The following is a 22114-nucleotide window of genomic DNA, read 5'->3' on the forward strand; positions in this document are numbered from 1 at the left end:
AGTGTTACAGTGTCCGTATTATCCTGCCTTCTTTCCACACTGAACTTCATATCTCTTATCTTCTAATTATAAACTCCCAGAAGGAAATCAAGAATTTTGAGTTTCTGAGTTTCTTCCTGTTCTCTCCCTTGTTTTCATCCTGCCCTTGCCCACACACAATTTGTGGGCCAGTTTTGAAAATAAATGTTGAGACTTTGGAGCCCTCTGACACTAAACAACTTGATTAATGATTGTGAGGATTGATATAAGGGGTTAGGTTAGGGTTATAATACTGAGCTATCCCTTTTTGTAGTGGTAAACTTGGTATAATTCTTCAAAATCAGGAAAAGTAATTCTTATGTATCTGCCTTTAAACTACATCTGCATTTTACTCTGGCTATTTTCATTTTGTAACTCTACTGTCATTTTCAGGGGAAGGTGCTATCAACCTGGCTTTGGGTCAGAACCGAAGCCAAGATGTGAGAATGAATGGACCTGTGGCATCTGGAAACTCCGTTAGGATGGAGGCAGGATTTCCCATGGCAAGTGGTCCAGGTGAGATCTCCTGCTCATTTTGTGTGACATTTTGCCACTTTCCTTTTGGGAGCTTGATTTCTTAAGGTAATAAGTCTTGTCATATAGGTGAGGTATATAGCATACTCACTTTTATTTACTCAGAAAAATGAGTTATTCTCAGAAAGGTTATAGTAACAAAGCATAAGGCTGTGGTCTTTATAGTCTTTAGCTTATAAATCTGATGAACACTAAGACATGGAGTAAACACTTTTTTTTTTGTTTTGTTTTTTTGTTTTTCGAGACAGGGTTTCTCAGTGTAGGCCTGGCTGTCCTGGAACTCACTTTGTACACGAGGCTGGCCTCGAACTCAGAAATCCTCCTGCCTCTGCCTCCTAAGTGCTGGGATAAAAAGTGTGTGCCACCATGGCCCGGCTTGTTACTTCCTTTTCTAATAGCCCCAAAATTTCTCCTTCAGGGATTAAACTCAGTACTCTCTGCTTCATAAGATATTAGATTGTGCTCTTACTTTTAAAGCTGGGAAGTTGTGGGATTCATAGAAAGGAACCTGTTTGTCCCAGGTCAAGTAGAAGTGGGCTTATGTTCCAGATGTCCTCACTCTTAGATCCTTTGTTGTTTGTTGTTGTTTTCTGTTTTTACTGCACTAGTAGCTTTGAAACCTTCATAAGCACTTAGAAGCTTATGAAGTCTTTATTCAAATAAAACAGGGATGCACAGCTGCTGTGGAGTAGGAGCATAAAACTATACATAGTCACTCACTCCATCACTGACAACCATAGTACTGTTTGAAAAAGACAGCAGGCGGGGCTAGAGAGATGGCTCAGTGGTTAAGAGCACTTGTTGCTTTTGTAGAGGTACTGGGTTTGATTCCCAGCAACCACATGGTGGCTTACAACCATCTGATTCCAGTCAGGAGATTTGGTGCCCTCTTCTGACCTCTACAGGCACCAGGCATACATTTGGTCCACAGACATACATACAGACAAAACATTCATACATATAAAATACTTTTTTAAAAATGCAAAAAGTAAAGGAACTTCATTTATAAACTGCTATTTTGAAGTGTAAGTAAGAACTTGACACAACAGCGTAGTGGTATATGCTTTTAACCCCACTTAGGAGTTAAAGGCAGGGGATCTCGGTAGACTGAGCTAGCTTGGTCTACTTACTATACTGGCTGGTTTTGTGTCAACTTAACACAGGCTGGAGTTATCACAGAGAAACGAGCTTCAGTTGGGGAAATGCCTCCAGGAGATCCAGCTGTAAGGCATTTTCTCGATTAGTGATCAATGGGGAAGGTCCCCTTGTGGGTGGGACCATCTCTGGGCTGGTAGTCTTGGGTTCTAGAAGAGAGCAGGCTGAGCAAGCCAGGGGAAGCAAACCAGTAAAGAACATCCCTTCATGGCCTCTGCATCAGCTCCTGCTTCCTGGACTGCTTGAATTCCAGTCCCGACTTCCTTTGGTGATGAACAGCAACGTGGAAGTGTAAGCCGAATAAACCTTTTCCTCCCCAACTTGTTTCTTGGTCATGATGTTTTGTCCAGGAATAGATACCTTGACTAAGAGTCTACATAGTGAGTTTCGGGACAACCAGGACTGTGTAGAGAGATCCTGTCTCAAAATACCAAAACCAAAAACCAAAGATTTTGGCATAGAGTTGAAGTTAGGTTTTTATATTGCTGATGCATTTTCTGTTTACCTCAAGTATTTCATGCAAATATAATATATATTTTTGTTTCCTTGAAATATAATAAGTATATTTCATCTTTATCTTTAAAGATGAGATGAGGCCTGGAGTCTGTGGAGCTCATGCTGGGTAGTAGTGAGCTCTCCCATAAAGCAACACTTCTGAAGTTCCTTACATGTACATGGGCAAGCTGTCTTCTGTGGAGCTACATCTATATTCACAACCCTCAAGATCTGTTTTCTGAATCTGTCACAGTCAATGCTCCTGGACTGATAATGAAGTTGCATATAAGTAATGGAAAATATCTAACCTAGAAACTTACCTAGACCTGTTCCCCCCATACAGCTCTGAGGGAGTGTTAAGGCAGTTTAATAAGAAATCACAGGTTCTACTGTTGCTTCTGCTCATCCTAGCTGAAGACCCTAGCTGCCTTACTTGTCATTAGTAAAGAAATTTATAAAGAAATGCTCCCATGAAAGCAAGCCAGGGACTCCTCCTGCCCTCAGGCACTCATGTTTTCTGGTCATAGGTGACCATAAACATCTTTAATTATATCTCAGAAACAGTGTTAGAGATTCTATCAAGTCCTGAAATGTTAAGATACCTGTAGCACTAATGCCTGCACCTTGATTATAACATGTAGTGTCTGGCCAGTGTTACAGTGCTGCAAGTTCATTACCACATAGAAAACCTTGAAGCACTAGGTTGAAATTGGTTTAAATTGGTAGTTAATGACGGTTACTGATTATGATCATTTATAACACAAAGTACCAGGATTAATCAGTTAGTGATGACTTAGAGTCACCATGACATTTTAACCTCCAGGTACTTTTCACACCAGCAGTATTTTATGATTCCTTTTCTCACTTGTCTATTGGGCCTTAATGGATGCAAGTGAAGTTTAATAGTAGGGTACATTAGAGAAGTCTTCCTAGAAAAAGAAACCTTATATTTCCTCTGAAACAGTATTAACTTTAGAATTACGTATCTAGAACATCTCAATTTATCAGTTAATCTCAGTACTACTTTCTTCTCTTAACATTGACAATAGAAAGCAACTACATCTAAATTTATAGTTTATTTTTTTCATCCCCATAGAGAATACCAAGATTTGTGGAGATACCATAGTAATCATTGAATCAAAGGTTTTCATTCTTGGCTGTTGGTATTTGGGCCAATAATTTTTTGCTGTGAGTATCTATCTTGTACATTGAGGTATATTTAATAGCATCCTTAGCTTTTACCTACCAGATGCTAGTAGCCACTGTGCATCTCTTTCTTCTAATCGTGCCAACTAAAGATATCTCTGGATATCTCTGGGCTATCAGTTTAGATGTACTTGCATTCCCTTGTCAATGCTAAGAGAAGAAAGTAGTGCTAAGATTAACTCATAAATTAAGATGGTCTAGATATCTCCTGGATGTTACCTGCAATGGGAACCACAGATCTAGTTCAAATTCCCACATAGTACCATAAATGCATGTTAGCATGTTACTCCTGAGCATGTAGTTAGTCGATACTGGAAAATTTCTGGGAACAAGCAGCTCATTGTAGTCCGAGAAGATCTGTTCTGCGTCCCATGAGAGTGTCCTTGTTTATTGTGTTTTGTTTTCAGTCAGGTTCTCACTATATAGCTATCACTATCCTTGAACTTGCTATATAAACCAGGCTAACCTTGAACTTGCTACTATCTTCCTGCCTTTTTTCAATCTTCTGAGTGTTGAGGTTTCACGTGTGTACTGTCACATCTGGTTCATGGATGTTCTTTCTAATTGCCATCTTTGAAAATGGGGTGGGATTTCACAGAAGTAGATCTGGTTTCAACAGATGACTGTTTATCATGTTATCTTTAACTAGAAGTTTTAATGTATAACTAAGATATTAAGCAAGCAAAAGAACTTCTCAAAGGAAAACCAAAATTAAATCTGAAACTGTAAACAGTGATGGCCAGCTGGTGTTGAGGCACAAGACTTTGTAATCCTGGTGTGGGGACCATGTCAAGGCCAGGCTGAGCTCTATATCAAGACGGCATCTCTGAAGAAGGGAAAGGGGAGAAAGGAACAAAACATAAAAATCACAATCATGAAAAATCTGAAGAACCAAGTGACTTGAGTTGCTAGGAAGGCTACCTGAAGAATGATGTTAGAATTTAAAAATTGCTCATGAAGCCAGATTTTCCAGGGAAAGTAGATTCTAAAATTGTTAGTTACCTTTGACATGGGGAGATCCATGGGTATCTGTCTTTCTTGGCCTGGGCTCTCTTTGGAGGCTGGAAGTTTGGGGGTTGTCTTCTCTAACCATTTGCATGTTGAACATATGTTAATAAAATGGTCTGGAACAGCTAACCTACCACTAAACATTAAGTGACTCTAGACTGATAAACTCACTGATGCTATGGAGGAGAACTTTCTCAACCCAGGCTGTTACAGACTTTCAGTTCAGACTTACTATAATAAACAAGTTTGCACTAAATTCATGAATTTTAGGGTTAAACTTCCAGTTTTTGGAATTTTAGATATTAAGAATATTCATGTGTTTGGGAGGCAGGCAGATTTCTGAGTTCGAGGCCAGCCTGGTCTACGGAGTGAGTTCTAGGACAGCCAGGGCTATACAGAGAAACCCTGTCTCGAAAAAAAAAGAAAAAAAGAAAAAAAAAGAATATTCATGTGTTTAAGATTACAAAAACCATAAGAAAGGGAGGCACAGAACTTATAAAACAATTTAAAGGCATCAGATGAATAATTTATTCAGCAAATTAGAAATAGCTGGACTTGAAGGAGAATTTGAAGAAATCACCTAGCATACAGGAGAGAGAAATAGTGGAAATGTGAAGGATAGAATGAGAAGGTTTACCATGCTGTTAAAAAGAGCTCAAGAAGATGAGGAAACTGAGGGACAGTGTTAAAAAATACCTGAAATTTTTCCAGAACTGACTTTTCAAAATAACACAATTCCTCCATATCAGAAGCCCAGAAATGCTAAGCATCACAGATAAATGCATATTTAATGCACATCTAAACCATATTGTAAATTACAGATGTAAAAAACAGTGTTAAAGACTCCCAGCCACCCCAAAGGAAGACTGTCAGAGTCACAGCTCATTTCTCAACTGCAACATTGGAAGTCAGAAAACCTTAGAATAGTATTTCCAAAATGCTAAGGACATAATTAAGAACCTAGAATTTTAAACTAAGTTGTTCTATCCAAAGAAGTGAAACAAAAGAAGTTTTGAAAGACTTCAGAGCATTTACTAGCCGTGCTTGCTAGCTGGCCTGCCACTGTGGGCCCTGTGGTAGGAAGAAGACAGGAGCTGGTTCTTTGTACTTTGCACCTGCATGCTTTGGCCTTTATACTAAGGGTACCTCAAGGGACATGCATTACCTTGTCTGCTGCTCTCCCTTTGTGAATGTGGTCCTTCATGTTCCCTACTGATTTAAGAATCAGATGGAGCTAGTTATAGCTGCAGAGAGAATCCACACTAGACAGTTTGTGTGCTGCAGCAAAATGTCCAGCTCAGTATCAGCAGTGTTTTCTCTCTGTGGGCACCATGCCTGAGTGTACTATTGTGTTTTCTGGGGACGTGCCTGGAGACAGAGGCAAGTTTGTGTGAACCCCTGAGAACTATGCCATAGTCATCTCCCACACCCAAAGACTAAGAAGACCTAGGTAAAGCTGCCTTCAGGGTCTAAGGTCATTTTTGAGGCCAACGAGCAATTATTGGTATGGTGGCCAGTGGGGGTAGAATTGACAAACCTATCTTAAACATGAGCCCTGCATACTACAAGTAAAAGGCAAGAGGAATTGCTAGCTACATATGCAGGGTGTGGCCATAGATCCTGTGGAACATCCCTTTGGAGGCTATAATCACCAGTACGTTAGCAACCCTCCACTATCCAAAGAGATGTCCCTGCTGGGCACAAAGTGGTTCTCATTGCTGCCCACTCAAAAACTGCAGAAGAAAGAAAGCTAGGACTCAGGGGCCCAATGTAGTTTGTCCCTTGGCAATAAAATAAATAAATAAAAATAAAATGTTATTTGCTCACAGATCTTTGCTAACTGAACTGCTCAGGGATACATTTCAGGAAAAAGGAAATTGAACTAAAATGAAAGAAATAAGGTCTAAGAAGGAACGATGAACTAGTGATTGGTAAACATAGGTAAACCTACATAAGACTGACAGTCAGACAGTCAGATATTGCAGTTACATTCTAGGTCAGGTTTGCCTTTTAACACTGTAAAGATAACAATAAAATGATAGAATGTACAACTTCAAGGAAGTAATAGAATGGTAGAAAGGAAAGGTATGAAAAAGAGTTTATAGCATAGGGAGAGAAAATAATGTAGATATAAGTCATAGAGTAAATGATAAATCAGGGTATTCCAGTAATTGGCAATAAAAGTAAATGAATTATAAACACTAATAATATAGACGTGGTTACTTAGAATAATAATCTCAGATTTAGTTCTGTACTATTTGGAGAACTATAAAATAAAAGGACTCATAACATTCAAAGTTAAAAATAAAATTAAGTCAGCTAGGTATTCACATGTATTAACATGAAGTATAATTATTTTAATTAGACAAAGCAGATGTTAAAATGAAAAGGATAAAACCAGATGTGGTGCTGCATGCTTTTCCTCCCAGCACCAGGGAGGCTGAGGCACATGAGTCTCTATGAGTTTGAGGTTAGCCTGGTCTACATAGCAAGTTCCCTACAGCAAGAGGATGCATAGTGAGATCCTGTCTCAAAAACCAAAACAAAACAAAACAGGATATTATCTGGGCATAGTGGTATTTGCCTTTAAATTCTACCTGGAGAATCTTAAGCTTGAGGCCTACTGGTAATTTGCATACCAAATTGAAGGCCTACTGGAGCAATTTAGGCTCTTGTCTCAAAATGTAAAAAGAGTTACATATGTAACTTGGTACTAGAACTCTTGTCTAGCATATGCAAAGGTTTGAGTTCAGTCACTAGTACCACAAATAATAATAAAAAATAAAAATCATATAAATGAAAAAGACTACTTTATTTAACAGGAGAAATTTATCAAGAATATAGCTAAATTTTTATATACTTAATAACCTAGCCTCTGAATATATAAAAATTACATGGAAATACCAAATCTTGGAGATTTTAACATCTGTTAGTAATTGATGAATAAAACATAAAAAATAAATAAGGGTCACTGGGCGTGGTGGCGCAAGCCTTTAATCGGGAGGCAGAGGCAGGCGGATTTCTGACATGGAGGCCAGCCTGGTCTACAGAGTGAGTTCCAGGACAGCCAGGGCTATACAGAGAAACCCTGTCTTGAAAAACCAAATAAATAAATAAATAAATAAATAAATAAGGATTTTTAAAAAATGTTTGATAAGTTTTCTATAATGAGTCAAGCCTAGTGGCATACACTTTTAATTTCAGTGCTTAGGAAGCAGGAGGACCTCTGAATTCCAAGCCAGTCAAGGCTACATAGATTATCTGCCTTCCCTAAACCTCAAAAAGCTTTATAATGGACATGTAACAAACTATGTAATCCTAATTCCAGAGGGTTTGTTTGTTTGTTTGTTTTGCTTTTTTTTCAAGACAGAGTTTCTCTGTATAGTCCTGGATGTCCTAGAACTCATTTTGTAGACCAGGCTGGCCTCGAACTCAGAAATCCACCTGCTTCTGCTTCCCTGAGTGCTGGGACTAAAGGTGTGCGCTACCACACCCGGCTCAATTCCAGAGTTCTTAATCTTTTCAAGCATAAATGGAATATTTGTATGAGTTGACCGTGGTTTTTTTTTTCTTAAGTTTTTTAAAAAGAATTATTTATTTATTTTATGTACTTGAGTACACTGTTGCTGTCTTCAGACACACCAAAAGAGAGGGTATCAGATTCCATTTCAGATGGTTGTGAGCTACCATGTATTTGCTGGGACTCAGGACCTCTAGAAGAGCAGTCAGTGCTCTTAACCTCTGAGCCATCTCTCTAGCCCAAGTTGGCCATGTTTTCAAAAGCAAGTTTTTTTTTTAATTAGGTATTTTCTTTATTTACATTTCAAATGCTATCCCAAAAGTTCCCTATACCCTCCCCCCGCCCTGCTCCCCTGCCCACCCACTCCCACTTCTTGACCCTGGCATTCCCCTGTACTGGGGCATATAAAGTTTGCAAGACCAAGGGGCCTCTCTTCCCAATGATGGCCAACTAGGCCATCTTCTGCTACATATGCAACTAGAGAGACACGAGCTCTGGGTGTACTGGTTAGTTCATATTGTTATTCCACCTATAGGGTTGCAGACCCCTTCAGCTCCTTGGGTACTTTCTCTAGCTCCTCCATTGGGGGCCCTGTGCTCCATCCTATAGATGACTATGAGCATCCACTTCTGTATTTGCCAGGCACTGGCATAGCCTCACAAGAGACAGCTGTATCAGGGTTCTTTCAGCAGAACCTTGCTGGCATATGCAATAGTGTCTGGGTTTGGTGGCTGATTGTGGGATGGATCCCCGGGTGGGGTAGTCTCTGGATGGTCCATCCTTTCGCCTTAGCTCCAAACTTTGTCTCTGTAACTCGTTTTGTTCCCTTTTCTAAGGAGGAATGAAGTATCCACACTTTGATCTTCCTTCTTGATTTTCTTGTGTTTTGCAAATTGTATCTCGGGTATTCTAAGTTTCTGGGCTAATATCCAGTTATCAGTGAGTGCATATCTAATAGACTTCTTTTGTGATTGGGTTACCTCACTAAGGATGATATCCTCCAGATACATCCATTTGCCCAAGAATTTCATAAATTCATTGTTTTTAATAGCTGAGTAGTACTCCATTGTGTAAATGTACCACATTTTCTGTATCCATTCCTCTGTTGAGGGACATCTGGGTTCTTTCTAGCTTCTGGCTATTATAAATAAGGCTGCTATGAACATAGTGGATCATGTGTCCTTATTACCAGTTGGAACATCTTCTGGGTATATGCCCAGGAGAGGTATTGCTGGATATTCCAGTAGTACTATGTCCAATTTTCTGAGGAACCGCCAGACTGATTTCCAGAATGGTTGTACAAGCTTGTAATCCCATCAGCAATGGAGGAGTGTTCCTCTTTCTCCACATCCTCTCCAGCATCTGCTGTCACCTGAATTTTTGATCTTAGCCATTCTAACTTCAGTGAGGTGGAATCTCAAAGTTGTTTTGATTTGCATTTCCCTGATGATTAAGGATGTTGAAAATTTTTTCAGGTGCTTCTCAGCCCTTCAGTATTCCTCACTTGAGAATTCTTTGTTTAGCTCTGTACCCCATTTTTTAATGGGGTTATTTGAATTTCTGGAGTCCAGCTTCTTGAACTCTTTATATATATTGGATATTAGTTCCCTCTCCGATTTAGGATTGGTAAAAATCCTTTCCCAATCTGTTGGTGGCCTTTTTGTCTTATTGACATTGTCTTTTACCTTACAGAAGCTTTGCAATTTCATGAGGTCCCATTGGTCAATTCTTGATCTTAAAGCACAAGCCATTGCTGTTCTGTTTAGGAATTTTTCCCCAGTGCCCATATCGTCAAGGCTTTTCTCCACTTTCTCCTCTATAAATTTCAGTGTCTCTGGTTTTATGTGGAGTTCTTTGATCCCCTTAGACTTGGGCCTTGTACAGGAGATAAGAATGGATCAATTCGCATTCTTCTACATGATAACTGCCAGTTGTGCCAGCACCATTTGTTGAAAATGCTGCCTTTTTTCCACTGGATGGTTTTAGCTCCCTTGTCAAAGATCAAGTGACCATAGGTGTTTGGGTTCATCTCTGGGTCTTCAATTCTATTCCATTGGTCTACTTGTCTGTCGTTGTACCAGTACCATGCAGTTTTTATCACAATTGCTCTGTAGTACAGTTTGAGGTCAGCCGTGGTGATTCCACCAGAGGTTCTTTTATTGTTGAGAAAAGTTTTTGCTATCCTAGGTTTTTTATTATTCCAGTTGAATTTGCAAATTGCCCTTTCTAACTCTGAAGAATTGAGTTGGAATTTTAATGGAGATTGCATTGAATCTGTTGATTGCTTTTGGCAGGATAGCCATTTTTACTATATTAATCCTGACAATCCATGAGCATGGGATATCTTTCCATCTTCTGAGATCTTTAATTTCTCTCTTCAGAGACTTGAAGTGCTTATCATACAGATCTTTCACTTCCTTAGTTAGAGTCACACCAAGGTATTTTATATTATTTGTGACTATTGAGAAGGGTGTGGTGCACGCCTTTAATCCCAGCACTCAGAAGGCAGAGGCAAGTGGATTTCTATGAGCTTGAGGCCAGCCAGATCTATATAGCAAGTTCTAGGCCAGCCAAGGCTACATAATGAGGCCCTATCTCAAACGAAAAAAAAAAAAATTGAGAAGTGAATAAAAATTACAATTAAGGAGCAGCACCGTATGTTTCTTTATAAAGAGTGACGAAGCTGGGTGGAGCTCCACTGAGGCAGGTGCTACCCAGCAGGTGCAAAGCCAAAACCCAGCCTGCCGATGCATGTTGATAATCTGAGCAGTTGAGAAGTGGAGGCAGGGGGATCCAGAGTTTAAGGTCATCTTCAGCTATCTAGTAAGTTTGATGCCAGCCTTAGCTACACAAGACCCTGACTCAAATAACTGAATAATTCTTTTAACAAAAGGACAACTAAAAGTGATTTTTAAAATGTGAAGAGTTTAAAGAAACATATTCTTAAAGGATAAATATTACACTGTGTGAGTTATTTCTTAATATTAAAAACAAACTGGAGTTAGATTACACAGCTGTTATTCCAGCATTTGAGAGGATGAGGCAGGAGTGTTTCCCTGAGTTTGAGGCCAGCCTGGGCTATGTAACTCTGTTTCAAAATACAAACAGAGGGGTTAGAGAGATGGCTCAGCAATTGAGAATGCCTGCTTTTTCGGAAAATCAGAATTTAGTGTGCAGCATCTACATAGTGGCTCATAACCATCTGTAACTAGTTCTAGGAACTCCAACACCTCTTCTGGTCTTCACAAATACCAGGCATGTAAGTGGTGTACATACATATACATGCAGGCAAAGTGTATATAAACAGAAAAGATTTTAATCTAAAAATAGTTCTTAAAAGACAAATTTTTATATCTTTTAATGTTTCTAAGGTATGTCATTAAAATGAAAAATTTTAAGCTGAGTGTGGTAGCTCACACCTGTAATCTCAACCCTTCCTGAAGCAATTACTATGAGTTTCAGACCTGTCTGGTCATAAGATCTTGTCTCAAAATACACATATACACACACACAAATGTGCCAACTTCAGAATGTTATTTTGGTTTCTTCTTCTAGGTCTAATAAGGATGACGAGCCCTGCCTCTGTTATGACGCCCCAGGGCGGGAACATGTCATCTTCCATGATGGCACCAGGCCCCAATCCAGAACTGCAACCCAGGACTCCTCGCCCTGCTTCTCAGTCAGGTAGTGTCTTCCAGTCATTGGGAATTAAAGAAGCTGGAATTACTTAACAGATGTCATTGAGATTCAGCCCCTGAGGCTTCTCAGTCAGGTAGTGTCTTCCAGTCATTGGGAATTAAAGAAGCTGGAATTACTTAACAGATGTCATTGAGATTCAGCCCCTGAGGCTGAATTCTATCTGCTCAGTTCCAAATTTTACCTTGAATTCTCACAACTAAATGTCAACATTTCTTTTCAGAATTTCTTGTTATCTTATCAGCTATTCTCCAATGTTTCCAGGGCCGTCCTAGTTAGGATTTCTATTGCTCTGGAGAGACACCATGACTACAGCAACTCCTATAAAGGACAGGATTTAATTGGGGCTGGCTTACAGGTTCAGAGGCTTAGTCCATGGTTTAGAGCATAGTGGCACGAAGGCAAACATGGTGCTGGAGTAGCCGAGAGCTCTAGAGCTAAATCAGCAGATAACAGGAAGAGAGAATGTCACTGGGCCTGGCTTCAGTACCTGAAACCTCAAAGCCCACTCCTAGTCATACTCCTTTCTTCCAACAAGGTCACATCTCCTAATTATGTGCCACTCCCTATGAAGCTGTGGAGGCCATTTCCATTCAAACTACCACATGTACCTTGGTATGCTTAGTCCTATAAGATGCATCATGACAGAATTTTAAAGTCCTATGAATTGGTAAATGTTTTTTAAGTTAACATGTTACAGCACTAAGCTTCCTACAAACTTGTCTAAAATCTAAGTCTAGCATTTCCCAAACCTAGTTGACTATTTTATCTTGTTTTCCTATAACAATAGTTGCCCAGAATAAAATTTTGAAAATGTTGTTTTCTATATTTTATGTTCGATGCTCCTCGCCACTAATGAACCGTAAGTTGTCTTTAAGGCAGGATTTTCTTTATATCTGTTGGTACTTAGAAGACACTCATGAACATGGTAGTATCAGTGGTATCAGTAGACCCAAGCCAGTGTGCTGAGATCTGGGTTGCAGTAGGTTAACTATTGCTCACTATCTTTTTTTTTTTTTCTTATTACTCACTATCTTTAACAGATGCAATGGATCCACTTCTCTCTGGACTCCATATACAGCAACAGAGTCATCCCTCAGGATCTTTACCTCCAGCGCATCACTCAATGCAGCCTGTTCCTGTGAACAGACAAATGAACCCAGCTAATTTTCCCCAGCTGCAGCAGCAGCAGCAGCAGCAGCAGCAGCAGCAGCAGCAGCAGCAACAGCAGCAGCAGCAACAGCAGCAGCAGCAACAGCAGCAGCAACAGTTGCAGACAAGACCTCTACAGCAACATCAGCAACAACCACAGGGGGTTCGACCACAGTTTACTGCTCCAACTCAGGTGCCTGTTCCTCCAGGCTGGAACCAGCTGCCTTCTGGAGCCTTACAGCCTCCACCAGCCCAGGGATCTCTGGGCACAATGACTACAAATCAAGGGTGGAAGAAGGCTCCCTTGCCTAGCCCAATGCAAGCGCAACTTCAGGCAAGACCTTCCTTAGCTACGGTACAGACACCTTCTCACCCTCCCCCTCCTTATCCTTTTGGCAGCCAACAAGCCTCACAAGCCCATACAAACTTTCCTCAAATGAGCAACCCAGGCCAGTTCACAGCTCCTCAGATGAAGGGCTTGCAGGGAGGGCCCTCCAGGGTCCCAACCCCCCTGCAACAGCCCCACCTCACCAACAAGTCTCCTGCCTCCTCACCCTCCTCCTTTCAGCAGGGATCTCCTGCATCCTCCCCAACGGTTAACCAAACTCAGCAGCAGATGGGACCAAGGCCACCTCAAAATAACCCACTTCCCCAGGGATTTCAGCAGCCTGTCAGCTCTCCAGGTCGGAATCCTATGGTTCAACAGGGAAATGTGCCACCTAATTTCATGGTGATGCAGCAGCAACCACCAAACCAGGGGCCACAGAGTTTACATCCAGGCCTAGGAGGTGAGGAACACTGAAGCTATTTGTGTTGGTAAATTTACTGGAGATAGATTTGAGTGGAATGTCAGTTTTTAGTATTAATGGAGGGAGTGAAATAAGGATATAAACATTTTGTTTTGTGATAATGGTAATGACACTTAATAGAACTTAGTTAACGTAATGTATTTTTATCTTGATATACTATATAACATCTTACTGGTTAAATATAAGCTAGCTCTCTGGATAAAAATGCAGGTAAAATTGAAAATAGAGATGTTCATTTTGTTTCAAATTATTTTTACTTAATTTTGTACTAGTAATGTCCAGACCAAACATGTATTTTATTAGTAATTTAAACTTCTTGTTTGTTGACGGATTAAGATTATAAGTAGAGCAGAAATGAAAGGATAAGTACAGGTTTTATTGGGGACAATGCCCTTCTACATAGCAATCTTGATAATCCTAGTTAGTAACATAGTAAGCATGGTGGTTTTTAAGTTTGATTAAAGTATTAAAGGGGACTAAGTTCAAAAATCATTACTTATATAGTTTTATAATGCCAATGCCTGCTCCTTAGAGAGGGAATTCCACTAGTTATACCTAAAGGAGATTTATTTATTTATTTTGTAAGGTGCCTCTTGTATGAAGAAAAAGCAATGGAGCTTAATGTGTGAGAGGTAAAACGATTCCAGTAAAACTTATTCATCTCCATGTTTATTATTTATTCTTATTAATCATGACCTCGTGCACATGATTGTGCTTGGAGCTTTTCAGTGAAGTATAGAGTTCAGTAAAACTGCCATCCAATAAGCATATCCCCCACCAAAAGACACCCATTGCCTACCCAGAAAAACCCTCGCATCTTCAGTGCAACATAGTAGGCATGCTCCCATGGTTCCCGTGCTCCCATGGTTCCCGTGAAATGAGGTTGCTCATCAGTTCTCACGCTCTTAGAATCGATTCTGCTGAAATACAGGCTCTACTATTACTCCTAAGACGTTTTTAGAAAATGTAAGAACATGGCTGCTGCAAACACAATTACTGATTTAGTTAAGTGGAAGCATGTAAATGGGGACTTGCTGCTAATGGAAGGACAAGTGCATATTTGTTTACAGAGAGTTTTTGAGGACACTAAAAATGTGGCCCTAATAAATTTGAAGTGAGCTTTAGGTATTGTTGCTTTCATAGAGCAGTGGATACCTCACCTAGGTGGTCTGACCACATCAAGACCTGTGGTACACACATGAGTGGATCTGAGATTCTCTTTATTGCAAACTTGCTTTCTGAAATTAGGCCTTCCTAAAAGGATATAAACTTGAGTAAGATTATATCAGAGCATGGTTTCTGGTACTATAGCCATCAGTCACAGCAGATGTTATGAGAGAAAGGCATAAATTGATATAGCTTCACTTTGAAGTTCCCGTGAACTCTTGTCTTTTCCAAAGAGACATGCCCTACACTGGAGGGAGGAAGACTTTTCTGCAAAGATTATTACCCATTTCCCTCAAAGGAAAAAAATTATTACCCATCTATCCTTAATTGGGACCCTACTCTTTGTTTTACTGTATTTCATTTCAATTTGTTTGAGTATGAGAGAATTTAGCATACTCCTTTGGTGCCTGTGTTACAGTATATGAATATTGGGAGTCCATTGTACTACAGAGAAAAGTGAGCCCTCAAACCTTGCTATGATATGGCCTCAGATCATGTGTAGGGAGCAGATTGCCATTTTTTCCTTGGCATGTTCTAAGTGTAAATTTTTTAGTATTTCCTTTTCATTTTGACAGAGTTCATGTAAGGGATTGTGTTGTTTTTTTTAACCATCTTTCCCAACCTTATTATTAAAGATCCTACCAGTGTGACAGAGAGAGCTAAGCCACTGGGAACTCCATGCAGCTCATCCTTCCTTATCCATTCCATATCTCAGCACGAGTATAAATTTGCTAGGTAACCGCCTTACTCATTGTTTTCTATTAAGGAATGCCTAAACGCCTCCCGCCTGGCTTCTCAGCAGGACAGGCCAATCCCAACTTCATGCAAGGTCAGGTGCCTTCCACCACAGCAGCCACCCCTGGGAATTCAGGAGCCCTTCAGCTGCAAGCAAATCAAAATGTCCAGCACACAGGTTGGTTTGCTTTCATTTGGCCATGTGTGTTGAGTGAACGTTGATTCGGTGGTAAATACCGTGAAAGACAATAGAGGTATAAAAATGAACAAGTCATTGTCTTTCTCTTCAATTTCAAACACATGGATACACTTTGGGGTGATGATTGAAATATGGAAAATAAGTTATTTCTCAAGAATCAAGAAACACCTTTGGGAAGGAAATTAAACTTCAGTTAGAACAGAAGTCACATATGCATGCACTTTCTTTCTATAAAGTGCCAGATAGTAAATAGCTTAGATCATTTGAACTGTATTGCAACTATTCAGTCTGCTTAGTGAGGCAGTAGTGCTCCCAAGCCTTTCCTGTTTCCAAACCAGCCATGGCCTGACTTAGAGCATGTTGAGGCAAAAGGCATTTCTGGGAAAGGAAACCATAAATTCATGGGTATGTAGATGTATGGCATGTTTGAACATCTTCAACTCTTAAAATCTCTATATAGTACATATTAGCTTCATTTATGCTGAATGCCTAAATTCTAATCTGCAGTGTGGCATTTTCCCAATTTAATCAGTACCAATAGCATAGTATATATGTAAGAAAGTTTGGAGAGGAAATAACATATAGTAGATTGGTTAATAAGGACTCTTCGAAGCAGTTTTTAAAGCCCAAATTTCATGTTGCTGGGTTTCTTTTGTTTGCTTAGGAATTAAGTGACTAATCTTTTTGCCCTTTCTCATAGAAGTAGTTTACACTAAGTTAGCTTAAAATTTCCTGAACTTCCAATGTTCATTATAAGTTGCTTAAAGAATGGGAAAAAATCTAGAGCTCACAGATGTTTCAGCAGGTTAAAGTGTTTGTTCTGGCCTTCCTTGCCAATGGGAATATTTGCCTACACTTACATCACATGCACACACAATAATAAGTAAAAATTTAATTTTTTAAAAAATAAAAATGAGAGACTAGTGATGGCTTACTCCAATTTCAGAGGATTCCACAGGCACCAAGCATATATGTGGTGTACAGACATATACAGGCAAAATACCTGTACACATAAAATAAAAATAATTTTTTAAAAAATGTACAATTCTTCCACCCTAGCACAGCTATTTACTTTTTAAAGGAAGACTTTCATGTTTACCTGTTGTTTTCATTTCTCCATCTGGTCTGTTTAAAGCAGTTCTCCTCTTGTCTATCATTTTCTGTTGTTACCTGTCTTAATGTTCTGTTAACTTTTAATACTTCCTGAAAAAATTAGTTTTTATCTCTTGCCTCTTAAAGGAACCATTTTATTGATACTAAATCAGCACTAGATTTAGTATCAATAACTGGATATTCCTAATTGTTATTGGATACTCAAATAATTGTTGCTTGGATGACTGTATACTTGTATATAGAGAGTTTTTTTGGAGTTCAAGTTTGACTTTATGAGGCTGGTTTAGAAAGCATTCCTGAAACTCAGGAAGAAGTGTGATGTGTAACCAGTGGGCAGTTTATGCTTCTCTCTCAAGCTAGAGCATGGACTGGTCTGTAACTTCATTAGATTGCCACTTTATAGCTCCTATTTAAAGTTATAAAAAAAAATCAGAGCTAGGACAAGGTTCGATAGTTAAAGAGCTTGCTGTGGAAGCATGAGAACCACAGTTTGGATTCCAAGAACCCACATAAGCTGAGAGAGTGTGGCAGCTACCTACAATCCCAGGGGTTGGGAAGTAGAGACCTGCACAGACCACACATATTCAAATGTGCATACACATGTACACACCATGCATGTATACATATATACACCAAAAATGACAGGGACATGCATTCAAGGTATGTATAGCTCAGTAGTAGAGTACCTTCCCAGCTTATAAGAGGCCTTAAGTTCATCGTTTTTATTTTTGGTGTTTTGAGGTAGGATCTTACTATGTAATTTAGACTGCCCTTGAATTTATGACAGTTCTATTGCCTCAGCTTTCCAGGTGCTAGCATTACAGGCATCGGCCACTATGCCCAGCTGAGAAAACTTTCAAGTCAAGCATAGTGGTGCAGTTCAAGGCAGTGGAGTACACAGTTTCAGAGCAGCCTGCTAATAGCGATGTCCTGTTGCAACAGAACAGACAAAATAAGCCAGATGGTTTCTCAGTTGAAGTGGGTGGGGTAAATTGTGAGTATAACTCCGGTAGACTTCATTCTAAGTATATAGAAGGCTGTGGGTTCGATGTTCAGTGCCACAGTAAGATTTGGAGATAAAGCAAGTAGCTATAGGAAAATTTCAAGGATCCAACAACAAACAATTCATCTGGCCAGACAGTACCGACAGTGCCTTTAGTTGAAAGAGAACTCAGAACAAGTCCCATATGGTCCAGTAGGGACTGTCACAGAGTAGGATCACTAAACTTTCAGCATCTTCCTGTATCTAGGTCTCTTAAGCAGAGGTACCCTGTCCTTAGGCTATACTGTATACTGTCTTCTTTAAAGCACAGCATCCAGATCTCACACACATAGGCTTTGAAAGGCATAATTACTTTTCAAAGAAGCGTTTTTGAAATGTCTTTTCTGTGTTCCTGAGTTTTTTCTAGAGGTCACCGGTACATTCTTTGTTTCCCTTGTTTACTCATAATGAGGCTCATTTTCTAGCCCATGATGATTTTTAAGTTTTATTCACAATAAGGTAGTTACAAACTATGCTATAAAACTGATACTTCATTTAATATGAAAGTAAACTTTATCTTCTAATGTTGTCTTTAAGTTACTATGTAAGAGTAAAGACATGTTTTTCTTAGTGTATGATCATGAAAATGTAAGCAGTTACCTCCATCTTATATCATACCTCCAGAGTCTAAAATACTCACAGAAAGTGTGTTAAACATGTGCATTTATGTTGGTTATTACGTATATGTATGATGGGTGCCTTTCTAAATAATGTAATTGGAGTATCTTAATATGATGACAATTTTTTGTTCTTTGGTTTTGTTTTTTAAGGTGGTCAAGGAGCTGGTCCTCCTCAAAACCAGATGCAGGTGTCTCACGGGCCACCAAATATGATGCAACCCAGCCTCATGGGAATTCATGGCAACATAAACAACCAGCAGACTGGTAGCTCTGGGGTTCCTCAGGTGACCCTGGGCAACATGCAAGGCCAGCCCCAGCAAGGCCCACCATCTCAGCTGATGGGCATGCACCAACAGATTGTGCCCTCACAGAGCCAAATGGCCCAGCAACAAGGAACTTTGAACCCTCAAAATCCTATGATCCTTTCAAGGGCCCAGCTTATGCCACAGGGCCAGATGATGGTGAACACTCAAAACCAAAATCTTGGACCTTCACCCCAAAGGATGACCCCACCCAAGCAGATGCTTCCCCAGCAGGGCCCACAAATGATGGCACCACATAACCAGATGATGGGGCCTCAGGGACAAGTTTTGCTCCAGCAGAACCCAATGATAGAGCAAATAATGACCAATCAGATGCAGGGGAATAAGGCGCAATTTAACTCTCAGAACCAATCCAATGTCATGCCGGGACCAGCACAAATAATGAGGGGACCAACTCCGAATATGCAAGGAAACATGGTGCAGTTCACAGGACAGATGTCAGGACAGATGCTGCCTCAGCAAGGACCTGTGAACAACAGTCCATCTCAGGTTATGGGGATTCAGGGGCAGGTTCTGCGGCCACCAGGACCCAGTCCACACATGGCCCAGCAACATACTGATCCAGTTACCACAGCAAATAATGATGTCAACCTGTCTCAGATGATGCCTGATGTCAGCATGCAGCAAGCCAGCATGGTCCCCCCACATGTGCAGAGCATGCAGGGAAACAGTGCTTCGGGAAGCCACTTCTCGGGCCATGGAGTGTCTTTCAATGCACCATTTGGTGGTGCACCCAATGGAAGTCAGATGCCTTGTGGTCAAAATCCAGGCTTTCCAGTCAATAAGGATGTAACGTTAACGAGCCCATTGTTGGTCAACTTACTACAGAGTGACATTTCTGCAGGCCATTTTGGTGTAAACAATAAACAAAATAATACCAATGCAAATAAACCGAAGAAGAAGAAACCGCCTCGAAAGAAGAAAAATTGTCACCAAGATCTAAAGTAAGTTATGATCAGTTTACCTCAAATGTGACTCATTTGTTTCTGTGTGGATATTTGTTGACAGGTTTTTGTTTTGTTTAAGATTTATTTATTTTATGTATATGGGTACACTGTAGCTGTCTCCAGACACACCAGAAGAGGGCATCAGATCCCACTACAGATGGTTGTGAGCCACCATGTAGGTGCTGGAAACTGAACTCAGGAGAACCTCTGGAAGAGCAGTCAGTGCTCTGAACCACTGAGCCATCTCTCCAGCCCTTTGTTTTGTTTTTGAGACAGGATTTTATACTATGTAGTCTTGGCTGTCCTGCAACTCACTCTGTAGACGGGTTGGTCTCAAAATCACAGCTGTCTGCCTCTGTCTCTTGAGTGGTGGGATTAAAGGTGTGCACTACTCCCTTAGCCTGAAAAGTGACCAGTGATACCCCTGCCATTCTATAGAGCACAGACTTGAATGTTACGCTGGCTCTTGGGGTATTCGGGGAATGTGTGTGGTGAAGCAAAACTGATCGTGAAGACACCCTGCATCTAGCAAATAGGGGAAAAAATGTTTACATGGGTGCTTTTTCTCTAAAAATCTCTTACCGTCCCTAAAAGCTTCAATCAGTTTCCCTTATGTAAAAGTTCCCCAGAGGAGCTCTTTCATAAAACACAACAGGAAGGATAATTAACAATTATGTTTCTATCTTAAAACTACATATTAAGTTATGTTTCTGATTTTTGGCTAAGTGTTTGTGGTAGATTTTCAGTTTTTAAACATTAAAATGAGTTCAGAGACATTATCAACAGGGTGATAGTGACTAGAGACTATAAAACAGTTTGAGATAAATTGCTAGGCCAATTATGGTGGCTCACACTTGTTATCTCAACACTCAGGGAGCTGAGACAGGAGCCTAGCTTGAGCTACCTAGGGAGTCCTCAGAGAGAAGGGGAAAGATGGGATGGGGGAACTAGAGACAGAAAGAAAACTCCAACAGGGGAGCTTTGTCTAAATGAGCTTAAATGTTCAAACTAACTCCAGCTGCTTTTATCCAGGCTTTTCTTCAACGTGCTTTGGTTTTAGTCTATCACAGTAACTTGCTACTTCTTGAGTCTTAAATATTAAACGTCAATCACTATATATTAACAACATATATTTTCCAGAATTCAGACTTATTTTCCTTATACCTAGTCCTCAGTTAAATTCTTGCTGTTATCAAGTTGTCTGGCTTCCCCCACCCCCCAACCCTACCCCCTACTGTGAGTACACTGTACTGTCTTCAGACACACCAGAAGAGGGCATTGGATCCCATTAGAGTTGGTTGTGAGCCACCTCTGGAAGAGCAGCCAGTGCTCTTAACCACTGACTGATCCGTCTCTCCAGCCCTATTAACCTGTCTGAATAACATTTTTTATGGTAGTAATTATCTTATTCCCCTCAGTATGCTAGAAATAAAATTATACTTATTCATTTGTCATTAGTATGTTTTTGCTGTCTTCACCAGCCTTCTGGTGAATTGTTGATTCAACACACTTCTAAAAGGGTCTAAAACAGCATCAGGGCTCCTAAGAAAGAGAGGTAGTAGGCTTAGGAGGAAGCTAACCTACCTCCAGTTCTACCATTATCTTACCATGAAACCTGTCTTAGACTATTAGTGTTTCTTTCATTGTTTTAGCTATAAAAAATTTTTAAGTGAAGGATACCACAAAATCTTCGTTTATAATTTGAAATAACTGGAAAGTTATATAAGGAACAAATTGGCATAGTGATTTGGTTGTCCTTAGGGCCTGTTAAATGCTGGGGGGGGGGGGGGAGTAATCTCTTATTGTTTATGTGTGTGGGTATTTTGGCTGTGTGTGTCTATACACCACATGCTTCTGTATCTGGTGCTACCAGAGGCTAGGAAAGAGTGTCCGGTCCCCTGGATACAGTGACAGGTGGTTATGAGCTGCCATGGTGATGCTGGGGACTGAACCTGGACCCTCCGGAAGAGCAGCTATACCTCATAACCTCTGAGCCATCTCTCCAGTCATACGCTGCTGCTGGTGGTGCTGTTTTTTAAAGGAATTTGATGGTTTATAAAACTATATAGAATGTTATGGGACAAAATACTGTTTACAAGGGGATGACCATAATCAAATCAAAGGGAAATTAGTTTGGGAAAGGAAGATGCAAATGGGAATAAAAAATAAACCAAATGAGGAATATAAGCACACTGGATCCTCAAAAAAGTGGGCATGAATAGGAAAAAAGAACGTTTTCATTTTTTTCTTTCCCACTAGAATTCTAAGTTACAGAAAGAATCCAATGGTTAATGTCTCCAAGTCTTTGTTCCACAGCAAAGCTAAGTAGCTTTGTTGTGGTATTTTCCACCTTTATTCTTTGAGTACCGTCTCCA

The 22114-nt window shown here is 40.1% G+C and overlaps 1 protein-coding gene and 1 pseudogene across 5 annotated transcripts in view; both read left to right on the top strand.

Annotated features, from left to right (window-relative positions):
• Window positions 1-22114, top strand: part of Ncoa6 (nuclear receptor coactivator 6) — an 83915-nt gene that overhangs the window by 40847 nt on the left and 20954 nt on the right. For 3 of the 5 annotated variants that reach the window (XM_029474541.2, XM_021156359.3, XM_021156356.3), the window contains 5 exons: window positions 412-534; window positions 11492-11620; window positions 12676-13572; window positions 15527-15673; window positions 18620-19736. In XM_029474541.2, the coding sequence (XP_029330401.1) occupies window positions 412-534; window positions 11492-11620; window positions 12676-13572; window positions 15527-15673; window positions 18620-19736 (2413 nt within the window). The remainder of the gene's footprint in view (window positions 1-411; window positions 535-11491; window positions 11621-12675; window positions 13573-15526; window positions 15674-18619; window positions 19737-22114) is intronic. The other 2 variants (XM_021156357.3, XM_021156358.3) reach the window with 2 other exon arrangements.
• LOC110289408 (large ribosomal subunit protein uL2 pseudogene) lies at window positions 5573-6190 on the top strand (annotated as a pseudogene).

Source organism: Mus caroli, unplaced genomic scaffold (assembly GCF_978045245.1).
Source record: "Mus caroli unplaced genomic scaffold, Mus_caroli_1 scaffold_2, whole genome shotgun sequence".
Taxonomy (NCBI): domain Eukaryota; kingdom Metazoa; phylum Chordata; class Mammalia; order Rodentia; family Muridae; genus Mus; species Mus caroli.